This window comes from Capra hircus, chromosome 9 (assembly GCF_001704415.2).
Source record: "Capra hircus breed San Clemente chromosome 9, ASM170441v1, whole genome shotgun sequence".
NCBI lineage: Eukaryota > Metazoa > Chordata > Mammalia > Artiodactyla > Bovidae > Capra > Capra hircus.
Window position 1 is genome coordinate 63,071,158 of NC_030816.1, and position 15,064 is coordinate 63,086,221.

The window sequence follows — 15,064 nt, forward strand, 5'->3', positions numbered from 1 at the left end:
ACCCTTTTTTTTTTTCCTTTTTCCTTCAGAGGATAACAACTCAGGTCAATAGAGGATTGGAAAGGGAAGGAGGAGAAAATTTTTAAAAGGGTTTTGGATTCGAGTCCAAATTTTGTTGGTTTGGGAAGTACCTTAACCTCTCTGGGCCTGATTTCCTCTTGTGTAACGGGTGTATAACGGGGATATTAATCCTACCATGACCCACACACGCACACGTGAGATGATGTGGAGTACATGGTTGGGCAGAATCAGTCTGTTCACAGGTAGCGCCAGAGCCTGGCACCGAGGGCGGCCCAGAACTAAGGAGCCTGGACCGCGGGATGCCGCGGGCGGCGCAACGCCACCAGGCGCCGGAGGTGGGGGGGCTCCTCTAGCCGAAGCCGAGCAGCCCCAACCCCGCCCGCCCGGGATGGAGGGGGAGGCGGGGGCAACGTCGAGGCTCCTCCCCGCCCGCTGCCCGCCGCCACCAGACGCTCCCTCGGGCCGAGCCTGGCCAACGCCCGGCCGGCCAGCCAGCCCAGGACATCCGCCACCAGCGCTCCGCGAGCCTCTGTGCCCCGGCGGCCGCCCCGGGTCTCGGCCTCCGCTCCCCAGCGCGCCGTCTCCATCGCGGCGCGCGGGGCGCACCTGACCCTGCGGGCGGGGCGGCGGGCGGGGCTCCGGGCCTGACGCGGCGGCGGCATGGAGCGGGCGTGATTCATCAGCCGCCGCGCCGGGCCGGAGCGGGGCGAGCGCAGCGGCCGCCCAGGCGCCCAGGGCCGGGCTGCGGTGGCGGCGGCGTCCCCGCCGGGCCTCGCGCGCGCTCCCCTAGCTGTCGGCTGCTGGCCCGCGGCAGAGGTCAAGATGGAAGAGATCCTAAGGAAGCTGCAGAAGGAGGCGTCCGGGAGCAAGTACAAAGCCATCAAAGAGAGCTGCACCTGGGCCCTGGGTAAGCGCGCCGAGCGGGGCGCCGGGCACCTGCCGGCGGGTCCTGTTCGCCGCCGCCGGAGGGCCGCGCCGGGTAGGGCTGTGATGGCCCCTGTGCGGGGTGCTGGCAGGGGGCTTTCGCTGAGCAGCTGTGACAGATGCTTTTTCGCGCGATTGCGAGAGTTGCCTCGGCGAATTGATGGGCGATGTGCGAATTTGGATTCGGGCGTGTACATCCATCCGCCTACCTTCTGGTCTCTTGATCTTCTCCCAAGCCTTAATGGGGAACCGCCGAGCTCCCCTCCTGGCGGCCCCTTTCTTCACGTTCCCTGCACGGCGGACGACGGTCACCCATCTCCGGGTTCGGATCACAAGCCGGTGGGAAAACACCGGCCTGATTCCAAAGCGCCTGTGGGCTAGAGGGAAGTTGAACCGTCAGCCGCCGTCTCAAGTACCTTGGCGAGTGTAACCAGGAAGGAATAGCTTATTTGCTTTTTCCTGATAGAGGCCAGCTTGTTAAGTATTAGCTTTCGTGGTTATTGTAAATGGAAGATAACATACAGGTGGGGTGGCGTTACCTCTGCGATTCCATTGTTGTCTGCCCTTCAGACAGATTTGATTTTAGATTTGTGAACTCTGCAAGCACTGAAATAAGTTCCAGGTAGCAAATTTGTGTTTATTGTCAGACTTGGATTGTAGAACTCAACCTCGGAGAAAACGCAAGACATTCAATTAGGCAAGAATGTGGGCCATCAAAATTGTCTGGATGGAAATTCAGGGGGGTCAGGAGCGTACTTGGGGGTAATAGTGATGCTTGAGAAGGGAGGAAAGGAAGGGCCAAGAAGAAACCAGGGCAGCTCTGTGGGCCCCTGGCCTTCCCCAAGCCTGGATATGATTCCTCAGTTGCCACCCAGTCAAAACAGAAAATTGAATACCTTTCTCTCTCAACCAAAAAGCCATCAGTGTTTGTCATGACACTCTGCTGTGGTACAGCCTGGGAAGGGCCGTTAGCAGGTTTTCTACTAAATGGAGAATTCTGTTGGTGTTCTACGCATCTTGGTTAGTATTTAGAAGATCTGAATTCACATATGTTTGAGTGTGTGTGCACAGACCATCACTTTTTTTTTTAACCTCTGTCATCACAAAATTTTCTAGAATGTTGTCTAGTAAGTTTATCTTGTAGGCAGAATCAGAACTTGACCATTTGTTTACTGTTAGAAGGGGGAAAAAAATGGACCAGATACACAAGTGAGCAGCAAGGCTCTTAAAGCCACAGTACTGTTTTTGCATTGCCATTGTCATTCAGTCGAGTGATGGGGTAGATTCTCAAAGGCTTCAAATGAAAGGTCACAGATGTTCGGGTAACAATCTAGCAGGTCCTGACTGCACTCTAGACAGGCTCTTACGTGTACTTGTTATTATTTTGCTGTAAGTTAAGCAGATTTAGATAGCATGGGGGAGGAGAGGAATCTAGCATTTCTAATGTTTGGATTTTGATACTCTACATCTTGTTAAGTTAAAGTGCAATGTTACCTAGTTTAGGTCCTTGAAGAAAAAGCCCGGAGCTGAGGCAGCTAGATAATGTGAGCAGAGCCTGGAGTTCAGCCTGATGGGAAGAGTAAATGGGATTCTTTTCCCAGGGGCCGTTCTCAGCAAGAGATGGGAGTGCATGAAACAGTTAAATAACAGTGGTGCGGAGCATTCATTGTGCAGGTTGGAAGGAGTAAACCAGGAAAACAGATCAAAGAAGAGGGAGTGAATGTGAGGTCAGGGGTAGGGGGTGGGGGTACTGGTATGAGTTGGTGGGCTTTTGAAGTCAATTGGACTTGAAGAATGGGTGAGCTGTGGGTTTCTGCTTTTCTTTGCTTGTGTAGCAAAGATTTATTAAGACCTGCTCTGTACTGAGCGGTGGGGAGAGAAAAATGAATAAAATGTTTCCTCCCTGTAATTAGCTTGTTAGGAGGGTATGCTGGAGGGAGAATGCTGTAGAAACAAAGACATGAAGGTATGGCTTCCTATTCTCTTTCCCACTCCAGTCCACTTTCCACTGTTCCATCTTTTTATTTTTTTGCTATAAAATGCTTTTCACTCCTCAATCCCCATACTGTTATTTTAGAATAAAGTGTGAATTCCTTAGAATGCTCTTTGGAATCTAGCCCCAGCCTTCTTTCCTGGCGCCCTCACAGCAGGGGTTCATCGGTCCCCATTAAACCATATACTCTCTTGTACATGCTGTGAGCTGCATTTTCCTCGGCCTGGGCTCATGCTAGTCCTTCTGCCACGGCTTACCTTTCCAGACTCCCAAGCCTCAGCTCACATACAAAGGCTCCCCTGAGCTCTGCAAGTGAATCGGTTGCTCCTCTGGGCTCTTAGCTGTGCCCTCAGGATCCTCTTAGAGCGCCTGCTTTTGGGGATTATAGTTGGTTATGCCGCAGCTACTCTTTTAGGGGCAGGATGATTGAGAAATATTTTGGATCCAGGAGACAAAAAGAAAAAACTCAAGCATACTTAAAGCAAAATAGAATGTTTCAGTCTATGAACTAAACAGCCCTTGGAAGGCTATCTGTGGGTTGAGTTTGGTTCAGGAATTAGATACTGTTACAGAGATCTTACTCTGCTCTTTTGGGATGACAAACACACTCAACATGAGTCTCCAAAGCTTTGAGTTCATCAATCAGCACACTTAGACCATCTCAGGAAAGAGGGTTCATCCCCCACTTAGACCATCATGGGAAAAGGGGGTCTTTTCCGTACTTAGAGTATCTCAAGAGAAAGTAGTCATCTTACACTTCGGCCGTTATAAACGAGAGGGATCACCATGACATTTAGACCACCCCAGGAGAGAGTCATTCTTATGAAAGCTACCATGGGAGAGAGGGGTCATCTTCACGCTTCATCCATATCACGAGAAAGAGCTCATCTCTCACTTGGACTATTATAGGAGAAAGACATTTAGATCATAACAGGGGAGAGGAGTCCTCTCCCACTAAAACTCTCATAGGAGAGAGAGAGAGTGCGCATCGCCACATTTAGGCCATTACAGGAGAACAGGGTCACTTCCCACTTGGCCAATCATGGCATCATCCTAAGGGAGTGGAGCTCTTGCAGTCTCTCCTGCCCAGTCCTTGGTGTTGATGAGTTGAGTGTGTATCCCTGAACCAGTCCTCTAGCTAAGGAATGAAACAGGCTAGCTGTCTACAAGGCCCACTGAAATCCCAGAGTCAGCCAAAGATGGCTTCCTCAAAACAAAACTAGGGTTTGCAGCTTGAGAGGCAGGTGAGTGGATGGTGGCCAGCCAAAGCCACACACGTCCACAGTGTAGACAAGAGCTTCCTTAGCATAGGGACTGTCACTTAGGCTTGTTTGTGGCTTCTGCACCTACAATATGAGAGACACATGTTCAATACATAAATAAACCAACATGTTAATGACTTATTTGGGTTTTAAGTGACATTAATCTGTTTTTTCTAGTTACAAAAGTTATATATGCTCATTTTAGAATATTGAAAAATAGTCAAACACTATAAAGAAAATAATCTCATCACCCATAGAAAACACTAATCATATTTTGAAATATTTCCCTTCTGCAAAGGGTTTTTTACCACATATAGTGGATTGTTATTTTTTATTTTAACTTCAGCAGTTTCTGAAAATTGATTTTCTTAATGGCTCCATAATAACTGGCAAGGAATATGTATGTATTTTTTCTCTATTTTGAGCTATCTAGTTTATGTACTTTTCTTGTCAGTGAGGAAGTGGTCTGACTAAGGAATGAAAAAAGAAAAAGGGACTGGGCCACTGTGTGGAGGGCCTGAGAGAAGATTCTCCTTCAAGGACTGGCAGTCATGGAGGTGTGGGAGCTGGGAATGGCCAGGATGGAATAGAAGGGCAGATCGTTAGAACTGGATCTTGCGTCTTTTAGAAACTTTGAGTGTTTTGCATACACCAGGGGCTCCTGTTGAATTGATTTAATGGAGAAGAGAAAGAAAATTAGACGTTGGAACACCAAGTTAGGGAAGAAGGCTGGTCTGTGCAACCTCATCCTTGGGTCTTCCCACTCGCTCCTCCTTACAGCTTCAGCGTGTGCTACCTTCACAGCCGAACTGCTTAAAAAGGGGATGTAGTGCTCGTGTCCATGTCCTCCCTTCCTGCTCACTCTTCAGCTCACTCCAGTCTTTCTCCTCTGTCCTTCCACCTATTGAAGAATAAGGTACTCAGACCTCAGAGAGTAGCAGACCGCTCTCACATCCCTCTTATAGGTCCTCTTGGCCACTCTGGGCATCTACTTGACTTTGGCCTCGTGCCCGCACCCTGCCGGTTTTGAGCCTGCCTCTTGAGTTTTTCTGTCTCCTTTGCAGTTTCAGCTCCCATAGTGGGTGTGTGCTTAGTCGTGTCCAACTCTTTGTGACCCCATGGAGTGTAGCCTGCCAGGCTCCTCTATCCGTGGAACTTCTCAGGCAAGAATACTGGAGTGGGTTGCCATTTCCTTCTCCAGAGGATCTTCCCAACCCAGGGACTGAACCCACGTCTCCTGTGGCTTCTGCATTGGCAGGCAGATTCTTTATCACTGAACCACCATCATTTCCTCCCCAGCCTAAAAGTGTGTGTTTCACCAGAATTAGCCATGAACCCTCTTCTCTGACTCCCAGCCCACCTGGAGGTGAACACTTTCAGAGCCGCAACTTCAGTTCGGTTTCTGAGAATGCGATACCCACGTTTAGATCCCTGGGCTTCCCCTTCCTCTGACACCAGCCCACTTCTTCCTCCAATGCAACTTCCTACCCGCTTCTCTTCTGGAATGGGGAGGGCTCATTATGGCTGCTCTGTGACTTTCTCTTTGCCCTTTCCTCTCACTCTTTGTTAGCATTTGCAGGGTTGGGCACTGTTGCACAGCTTGAGTTAAATATAAACTCCCCTGTCTGATGAGGAAAACTGTAGTGGTTTGGTTGTTCGCTGTCAGACCCTCTTCTTGGGAAGCAGCATCAAGTTATCCTGGATATTGGCCGTGCCCACCTGCCTGGCCTTTGAGCTGCTCCCTGTACCTACATCTCAGGGCTTTGTTTTATGATCCTGTCTCATCTCAAGAACTGACCTCAGTCCTTCTACTTCCTCCCTTGCCTTGTGGCCCTTGCACTACTGACTCGTCCAACCATCATTCTGTTTTGCTCTCTTCCTCAAACCTGCTGCTGTGCTCCATGGACCACAGCAGTCCCAGATCCTATCATCATGGTTTCTGTTCTTACTCTGGAGTTGCAAGGATACATTTGGTGCCCACTGTTCCCTCTGATCTCTTAGCCATGTGGGAAGAGACGTTTCTCCTTCCCCAGTAAAAGTAATTTAGACTGACAGGGCTTGTTGACTCTAAAACAGTGAAGAGAGGAGGCAAGAGTTTGAACAGAAAAAGTGGAGACAAGTTGGAGCGTGTGATGTTGTAATTTATGATAAGAAATATATATTTGGTCTTGGTCCCTGTTTCTGGTTCAGAGCTTCTAAAATCCTTGGCATTTCCCAAAAGGAAGAGAGCTAAAAATGTCATTCTTTATGTTAGTGAAGTAATTTTGGACCACATCTAAGGATGGGGGCTGGTTGCCAAAACCATCCTCTCCAGTCCCACTCCCCCTGACCTCCACGGAGAGGAGAGGAGCTGAAGATCAAACATCAGTGGCTGATCAGTTGTACCTGTGTAATGAAGCCTCCATAACACCTAAAGGAATGGAGTTTGGAGAGCTTCCTGGTTGACACCGAGAAAGCATGGAATGTCTCTGCCCTTTCCCGATACCTTGCCATGTGTATCTCTTCCACTGGGCTATTCCTGGATTATATCCTTCTGTAACATACCAGTAATCTAGTAAGTAAAAGTTCCTGTGAGTTCTGTGAGTCATTCTAGCAAGTTAATTAAACCCAAGGAGGGGGTTTTTGGAAACTTTAATTTATAGCCAGTCGGTCAGAAGCACAGGTGACAACCAGGACTTGAGATTGGCATCTGAAGGTGGGGAGGTGGCAGGGTGGGAAGGTGGCAGGGTGGGAAGGTGGCAGGGGGAGTGGGTGTTCCAGGCTTGCAGGACTGAGCCCAGCCTGTGGGGCCTTGCGTTCTTTCCAGGTAGATAGTGTCAGAGTTAAGTTAAATTGTATGACACTCAGCTGGTGTCAGAGAATTGCTTGTTGAGGGAACCATCTCCCCTACCACCCCCCAATCCCACAAATACACATTGGAATTGGGTGCAGGATTGTTAAATCTATTGAAATAGAACAGTTTTTATTTTGAAAGAGAATAGTGAATGTTTCATTATTACTATAATTGGAGGCTTCAAGAGTGTGAATATCCATAGTAATAGTAAAGTGTTGAGCATCCAGGTGAGGTTAATGAGATTTGGGTGTGAGTCTTCCAATCAGATTTCAATACTGTGTGATTTTTGAAAAGTTTCACCTGCTGTGTCATAAATGTGAGACGAGCTGTTACATAAAGTGCTTTGTGAACATGAAAGTCTCTCAAGTATAAGTTATTATTTAAAGGTATTAAAACAGTATTTTCAAGGAAATAGCTCTCCTTTCTCTACTGTTATTGCAAGAATGTAGCATTTTTAGTCAGTTGTATATAGATTACATTGGCATTCTGTTTCAGGTTAGGAATTGGTTCTGTCTCTAAGGGAAATGCGTCCTAATTTTTAAGCTCTGAGAGGAAGTCTTTTGAGCTAGAAAAGGCAAAGGATTTTTAAGTGTGGATGATTTGCATGCAGATAGTTGAGAATTGACTAATTTATAATTATGGGAATTTCCTGGGGGGGGGGATGGGGAAGAAACTAATAGTGAGATTTATGTACAGTTTACATTCCTAGTCCTCACATATTTATTTTTAACTTTGTAATTTTCCTTTTGCAGAAACCCTCGATGGTGTGGATACCATTGTCAAGATCCCTCCACACTTGCTGAGGTAAGGAGACTGGAGTTGTAGAATATAGTAGAAGAAAAATGGCCCACCATGTTTTCTTGAAGAGCCCAGATAACCTCTTTGGCTTATAGCATTTTAGTTGCTGACTGTTGACCTTTCTGCATCTGTGAACTGGGGTGTTTCATGAGTGTCTTAGTGTCAGTGAAATCTGTATTCCAAAGGAACCAGCTGTGGAAGTCTTGGATGAAAGGATGAAATTGGTCAAGGAGAGAAGTGACCAAAACCTAAGTGAGGATGTGGACGGTGGATGTGGAGACTGTGGATTAGTCTCCCACCATGAGTTAGGAAATGGCGCCCACTTTGGGCTTCTTCAGTGGCTCAGCTGGTAAAGAATCCACCTGCCTTACAGGAGGCCTGGGTTTGATCCCTGGGTTGGGAAGATCCACTGGAGAAGGGAACGGCTACTAACTCCAGGATTCTGGCCTGGAGAATTTTGTGGACTGTATAGTCCATGGGGTCACAAAGAATCAGACACAATGGAGTGACTTTCACTTTGGGGGGAAGCAGTCCTGCACCGCATGGGGTGGATTTAAGCTCTCACTGGCCCCTTGGGTGGACATCATCTCACAAACTCTGTGGCCACCTGCAGCAGCCCTGAGACAGTGAATCTATTTCCCCAGTTCCTCAACTCTCCCCACTCCCCCTACCGCCATCACTGTGAGAGAAATACATGCCTTTTGTGGAAATTTGGAAAGAGCATACGAAAGTTGCCCATAATTACACTAACCTAGAATAACCACTGAAAACAATTTTAACAGATTCTCTTAACAGACTTTCCCCCAACACACATACATATTTTTACAAATTAATATGAGGCTTTATTTACAGGTTTGTTTCCTGCTTGGTTTTTTTGGTCAGCACTATAGAAGAACGTTTTCTAATGCCAATATCTGTTCTTGAAATATTGCATATTCTTTTATTATATGGCTGTTGCAACATAAATTATTTAGTAATTTTCTTAGTAAACATTTGGATTGTTTCTAGATTTTTCCTTGCAATTATTAAAAACTAAGTTTTTTTAGTATACTTTCTGTATTGTCAGGACATTTATGACTTATTACATATTTTCTCTCTTTTCAAGTAGATTGAAAAAAGAATTATGCTTCTGTCTATTTAGAAAATGTATTACTTCTACTGTAGTGCCTGCTACAGGCTGATACATTCGTGTGTTAGTCAATTCATGTATAAGGGAATTCATGCGTTGATCAAACCAAGTATACTTTTCTTCTAAACAGAATGTCTGGCACCAACATTCTTAGCCAGAGGAGGGGTATTCCAGCTGGCGTATGCATGCACACAAAGGAATGTAAAAAATCTCCAGGAGATAGAAAGGCATAGATGGTTGAAGGGAGATGATTTCCTGGTTCCCAGTTTCTATAGTTAACCTGTCTTAAACTTATTTGCTTCAGAATTGATTTTGCTGTGTCTCTTTTGCCATTTCACCTCTTACAGTCACCCTTCTCCCTCCTGACAAAGCATAGCAGAGCTGTCTTCCACCCTATCCTGACTCTGACCCTTGTGTGTTGTCCTGGGATGCAAAACCCTCTTCCCACCTACAGAGAACTATGAAAATATTAGTGTCTGTGTTGGTAAAGGGGATGAATATAATGACCAAGGCACACATCTGTTTGCAGGTTAGTTTTCATTTCTTGGCTTTCAGTGAAATTGGAAGAGGACCTAATCTCATTATAACAAAGGAAAAAGATTTTTTTGATGATGAATCTCCTTCATTCCTTTCTTACTTATATAAGCAAGGTTTCTTAGTGCTTGCATCTTTAAAAGTGGGAAAAAAAGGTATGGAATTTATATTATTATTATAATAATTCAGTTTCATCATATAACAGTAGAGAGTGTTCATTGATCAGTATATGAACTAGTTGAGAAGAAAGAGACAAATCCTATACATTTCTTTAGAGATACATTTCCAATAAATTTTTAACTTCCATGTTAACTATATTAACATTCTTATAAGTAATTATTAATGTTGTTTGGATCAGTTGTGTGCATTAGTAATGATAGCTCAAAGAAGAAAATGGAACACTTTTAAGTCTTACAGCCAGAGGAAATTTTTAAGAATCACTTTATATACATTTTTGTTACAGGGAAATATAATAGGAAAATTCATAAAATCAAGTGTTAAACGTATTAGATTGAGAGATAATTTTGTGTGGGGAGTAAAATGGAAATACAAGTTCAAGGAGATAACAGTGCAGCCTTTTTGCAAAGAGGAGTTTGTTCATGTATTTTTTGATGGGTGAAGATTTGCAAATTGGTGTGGTATTTGGATTTTATTGGATACCTTTAAGTGAGTGATATGTTTTAATTAAAATTGTACTAATTCTAATATGCCAGAATTACAGCCTTTGCAATGAATTAAAATGATGGTTGAGAAATTTAAATGTCAACTTAAAATGTGTGAAAAATAGTATTTAAAATTTGCAAAAATGTTTGATGACACTGCTGTAAAGGTTGTTTCTCTATCCAAGGGGTTGTTGAAGCTATGGTGCAACTTTCTATGGTTGTGGATCTGTGATAAAAGGTTTGCCTTGGGTGTTAGAAGGAAGAAAGTGACAATGATACCAGAAGAGGCTCCTGGTACAGTGGGCATCAAAAGACTACTGGCATTTTCTATCTCTTGGTGGATGTGGAACCAAACGAGCTGGAGAAAATACATTATTAATAGGCTGTGTTTGGTCCCCTGCTTAGCCACTGAGTATTACACTTGTCCATGGTATTGAGCCCAGGGCCAGCTGGCCATCTTGTACGACCACAGGTTGTTGCTTAGTCACTAAGTCATTTCTGACTTTGCAGCCCCATGGACGGCAGCACACCAGGCTTCCCTGTCCTTCACTATCCCCCAGGGTTTGCTCAGATTCATGTGCATTGAGTCGGTGATGCCATCCAACCATCTCATCCTCTGCCATCCCCTTCTCCTCTTGCCCTCAATCTTTCCCAGCATCATGGTCTTTTCCAGTGAGTCACGTCTTCACAACAAGTAGCCAAAGTATTGGAGCTTCAGTTTCAGCATCAGTCCTTCCAATGAATATTCAGGGTTGACTTCCAAAAAGAAAAAAAAATCAACAGGCATATCCACAACTGAGTGTTGTTTCCAGCTTTGGCCCAGCTTCCTTATTCTTCCTGGAACTGTTTCTCCACTGTTCCCAAGCAGCATATTGAACACTTACTGACCTGGGGGACTCATCCTCCAATATCATGTTTTTTGCCTTTTCATACTGTTCATGGGGTTCTCAAAGCAAGAATACTGGAGTGGTTAGCCATTCCCTTCTCCAGTGGACCATGTTTTGTCAGAACCCTCCACTGTGACCTGTCTGCCTTGTGTGGCCCTGCACAGCATGACTTATAACTTTACAAGGTTGTGACCCATATGATCATTTTGGTTAGCTTTCTGTGATTGTTCTTTTCTTTCTGGAGTCTGTGGGATTGTAGTTCATGCTTCTTCTGTCTGCCCTCTGATGAATGAGGATATGACCATAAGAGGGTCATGGGAAGGATGGCAGATGAGGAACCACAGATGAATACATATATATGTGTGTGTGTGTTTACCTGTCTTCACCAATATTAGAATATAACTCAGAGTGTTTGTCTGAATGATAAGAGAGCTGTTGATATCATCCTGTATACAGAGGAATGTGTGTTTTTGCATTCCAGATGTGCAGCAAAGTCAAGCATCCTTGTACAGAGAACTGAGCTGTGTGAATGAGACACAGTGGATGTAAGCGTTACTCTCAGAGGTTTTATATTCTCCAAGAGGAGACTGAAAACAAATGTAGCTGGGGAAAAAATACTTATGAGGCAGCAAGTATAAATTGACTATGGAATTTTATGCCTATCAGAAGGTTTCAGTTTGACTATGACTTGCAATAGTTGGGAGCCTTTCAAAGCCTGTTTTAGCCTATGTGAATAAGCCATAATCAAACAAAAATGAGCTATTGAATTAAAGAATCTGCTTGACTATTTGATATCAGGGAAACAAACACCATAATGGACTTTCCCCCTCCATGGTAAATCAGTTTTCCTTTAATCCTTTGATTCTTCTTCCAGGCATTTTTAAACCCACAGTGCGCTTACTCTGTCCAGTACTGTGTTTAACTTGTTTGAGCACAATAAACCAAAAAAAACTTTTATAATTTAGGTGCTGTAATTGTCTGCTTATAAGTAAGAATTTGGATTTGTTATTTTTCTTCTGTTTTACTTCTATTTTAATGATTTTTTTCTTCAGTTATATTTAGTATATGAGAAAGAAACCAGATTCATAAACTATTTCTTGGCATTCTTCTGATTTTGTATTCAGATTCAGTTTCCATTTCTGTTATGAAATCACCTAGAAATGATTATTTGCAAAAATGTCTCGTTTCAGGTTTTGAAGCGAGCCATCAGGACTAAATTAAATATCAAATGCTTTTGCCGTGCTGTTTTTCTTATTTTTTCTTTTGCCATTGACTGTCTTTCAAGTTAAACATGTTGGCATTCTGGTAGATAATTACTAATACTGTTCTGTACATTAATAATGGTAGTTCAAACCAGAAGAAAATTGATGCCTTGAAAGAACTAAGGTTGTATTATCTTAAAAAAATTTTTTTTTCTTTTACCGTTGATTGCTCTGAGGACTTCTTGTGCAAATGGAAGTCCACAAGTCACGTGAATGATTTTAGTGACTCTGGTGACTGGATTTGGTCATGCCCAGGGCACTGTATGGGAGAAACCTATGAAAAAAGGTTTTAGATGGAATGGAGTGGTCAGAGGCATTGCTTATTTCTGCCCCAGGCTTGTTCACTGAACAAATGCCCAGTCTTATTGTTGATACAGTGAGCAGCCTTAGCAACCAGGGTGGGGATTCACTTAGAGTACTCAGTGAGGTTCAGTATCAGGGATGGGGGAAGGGCCAGGGAATTCGCCCTGTAGAGTATTTCCTTAATTTGTCAGTAGACAGTCACGTGAACATCTTTCCGCCTTCCTACCCATAGTCTTGCTTTTTGATCTTGGAGGTGAGATTTAAGTATCCTTATCTTCCTCCTGGAGGAGCCTAAACCCTCACTCCTTTATAAGATTTTTTTTTTTTTGGCTGCCCATGTTTTTAGTTGTGGCTTGAGGTTGAATAGTTGTGGTGAGTGGGCTGTAGAGAAAGTGGGCTCGGTAGTCATGTGTGGGCTTAGTTGCCCAACCAGGGGTTCAACCCACATCCCCTGCATTGGAAATTGGATTCTTAACCACCATCAAGTCCCTCTTTTCTCTCTGCTTAAACTCAGGACTTACATGTCTTTGCAGGGTTGAATAAAACCTGTGAATCGGTGGGCAGTGGTGGTGTGCCCATGCTCAAGGAAGAGGCCTTCCTCAGGCTGGGGTTATCTTTTCCTCGGCCTTGTTTGCCTGGCGAAAGGCAGCTTAGGATGTTCCCTCCAAGTTGACAGACTTGATAAAATATCTCTGCCCAAGTCAAGTTACGTCCAATAGTTACTGACTCCATCATTGTTAGCTGCTGGTTTTTCAGCCAAGTAAGAAATGAGACTTGGAAGCTACTGATCAAGAACTATTAATAGTTAACAATATTGAATGTTTTCTCTTTCCTTTTTTCTACTTTCTCTCACCCTACACCTCTTGCTTTTCCCACCATGGTTTAGGAATCAAGTAATGTAACCAAAGTAACCTGATCAGTTATGGAATTTTCAGGGCTGCTCTGGGTTTTGTTATGAATATTCAGGGCTGGCTTCTGTGTTTTGTGAGGCTATCATCAGCCACCTGGAGGGGCCGCAACTTCTGTAATGTTTAACTTGTTGCAAGTTGATACACTGGTCTTTCCCTTTCATGCCTACTGTCTTTGTAATGGCTTGGTTACGATGATACCTAGATCTGTCTGATGTTTTTCTCTCTGAAATATTGAAGAACTTATATTTTTTCTAACCCTCTGTGTTAAAAGGAAAAGGGCTTATGTCATTTCTGTGGACCATTCAGTACCCTTGTTATTTGCAGTCACTGGCTCTTCTATATCCTTCTTGACCTGCTGGCAAGTTCCTGAGGAACATCCCTCCCTTTCCAATGGACTCCTATAGTGTCCTTCTGCTTCTGAGTGCTGGCTGGAAATGCTCAGTCCCTCTGCTGGCATCTGACCATCAGAGAAACAAGCTCTTCTATGACCAAGACCATGTTTAGTAAGAACCCTAAACATGGTCTTAGTCATGTACACATGCAAGAGGGTATAAAACTAGAGTTTTACTGAGGGCATTTCTCAGTCTCTGCCCCTCCTCCTCTGGGAGTTATCTCCTACACTGAAATAGAGCATACTTGTTATGAGTCCTCTTCCTTTTGCATGCTAGGACCAAGAGAGCAGGTCTCAAAGTCTATGGTTAGCAATCCAATGCTCCCCTTTATATGGGACACTGAAACACGAGGGACATGTTTTCTGAGCTGCTTTTCTCATCAAAATTGTTCACTGTGTGTCTTATGCGGTATTCCTCACTTCCTCTTACTACTTATCCTTGAAGACTGACCTATGGTTAGTGAAAGTGATCCTTCTTTCCTTTGCGCCTTCACTGTTTCTGTCATGAATTTGTCATGGCGTTTATCAGGCTGGTAATTGTTTAGGGGATCTGTTTGAGACCCTTTTTTCACGGAGTTCATATACATAAATTTTCATCTTTTTACCTCCTAGTTCAGTGCCCTCTAAATGTTCAGAGGATGAAAATGCCTCTCTAGACCCTGCATTGTGCATCTCAGTGAACCTGTCCTCATCACCTAGGTTCTTGGAAAACATAGCATTTGGAAGAATCTGTGTCGTAGTATTTGGAAGAATCTGTACTTTAGCAGTAGAATATCAAATATCTCATTGACTAAAAGGATGGGTCCCAAAGAGTTGACCAGAAATCCAACACCCTATCCGTTGACCTCAGCTAGTATAGTCTTAAACCCCTTACTCTCTTCTCAATCAAAGCCCTGGCTAGTCTAATGTCTTGTTTGATTGAGGTTGAGGGTTTGTGGTAGTTATTAATATCATGACCTGATTAATGGTCTGTGTCAAAGGACACTGAATATACAAGGGGTTCAGCTCCCATTAGGTTCCCATGAAGAGTCCTTGGCCCACCTGGATGAGGCGCTCTGCCTGCCCTACAATCACCCCCAGTGTGAATTTGACTTGGAGTCAAATTTCTGTTCTAAAGAAATAGTCTCCACCTCCATCCCTCTCCAGTCCAGGAT

The 15,064-nt window shown here is 44.3% G+C and overlaps 1 protein-coding gene across 2 annotated transcripts in view; it reads left to right on the forward strand.

Moving 5' to 3' along the window:
• The window catches only part of ARFGEF3 (ARFGEF family member 3), a 178,449-nt gene continuing 164,126 nt past the window's right edge, over positions 742-15,064 (forward strand). For both annotated transcript variants that reach the window (XM_018053258.1, XM_018053259.1), the window contains exons 1-2: positions 742-928; positions 7,786-7,837. In XM_018053258.1, the coding sequence (XP_017908747.1) occupies positions 844-928; positions 7,786-7,837 (137 nt within the window). In that variant the 5' untranslated portion in view covers positions 742-843. The remainder of the gene's footprint in view (positions 929-7,785; positions 7,838-15,064) is intronic.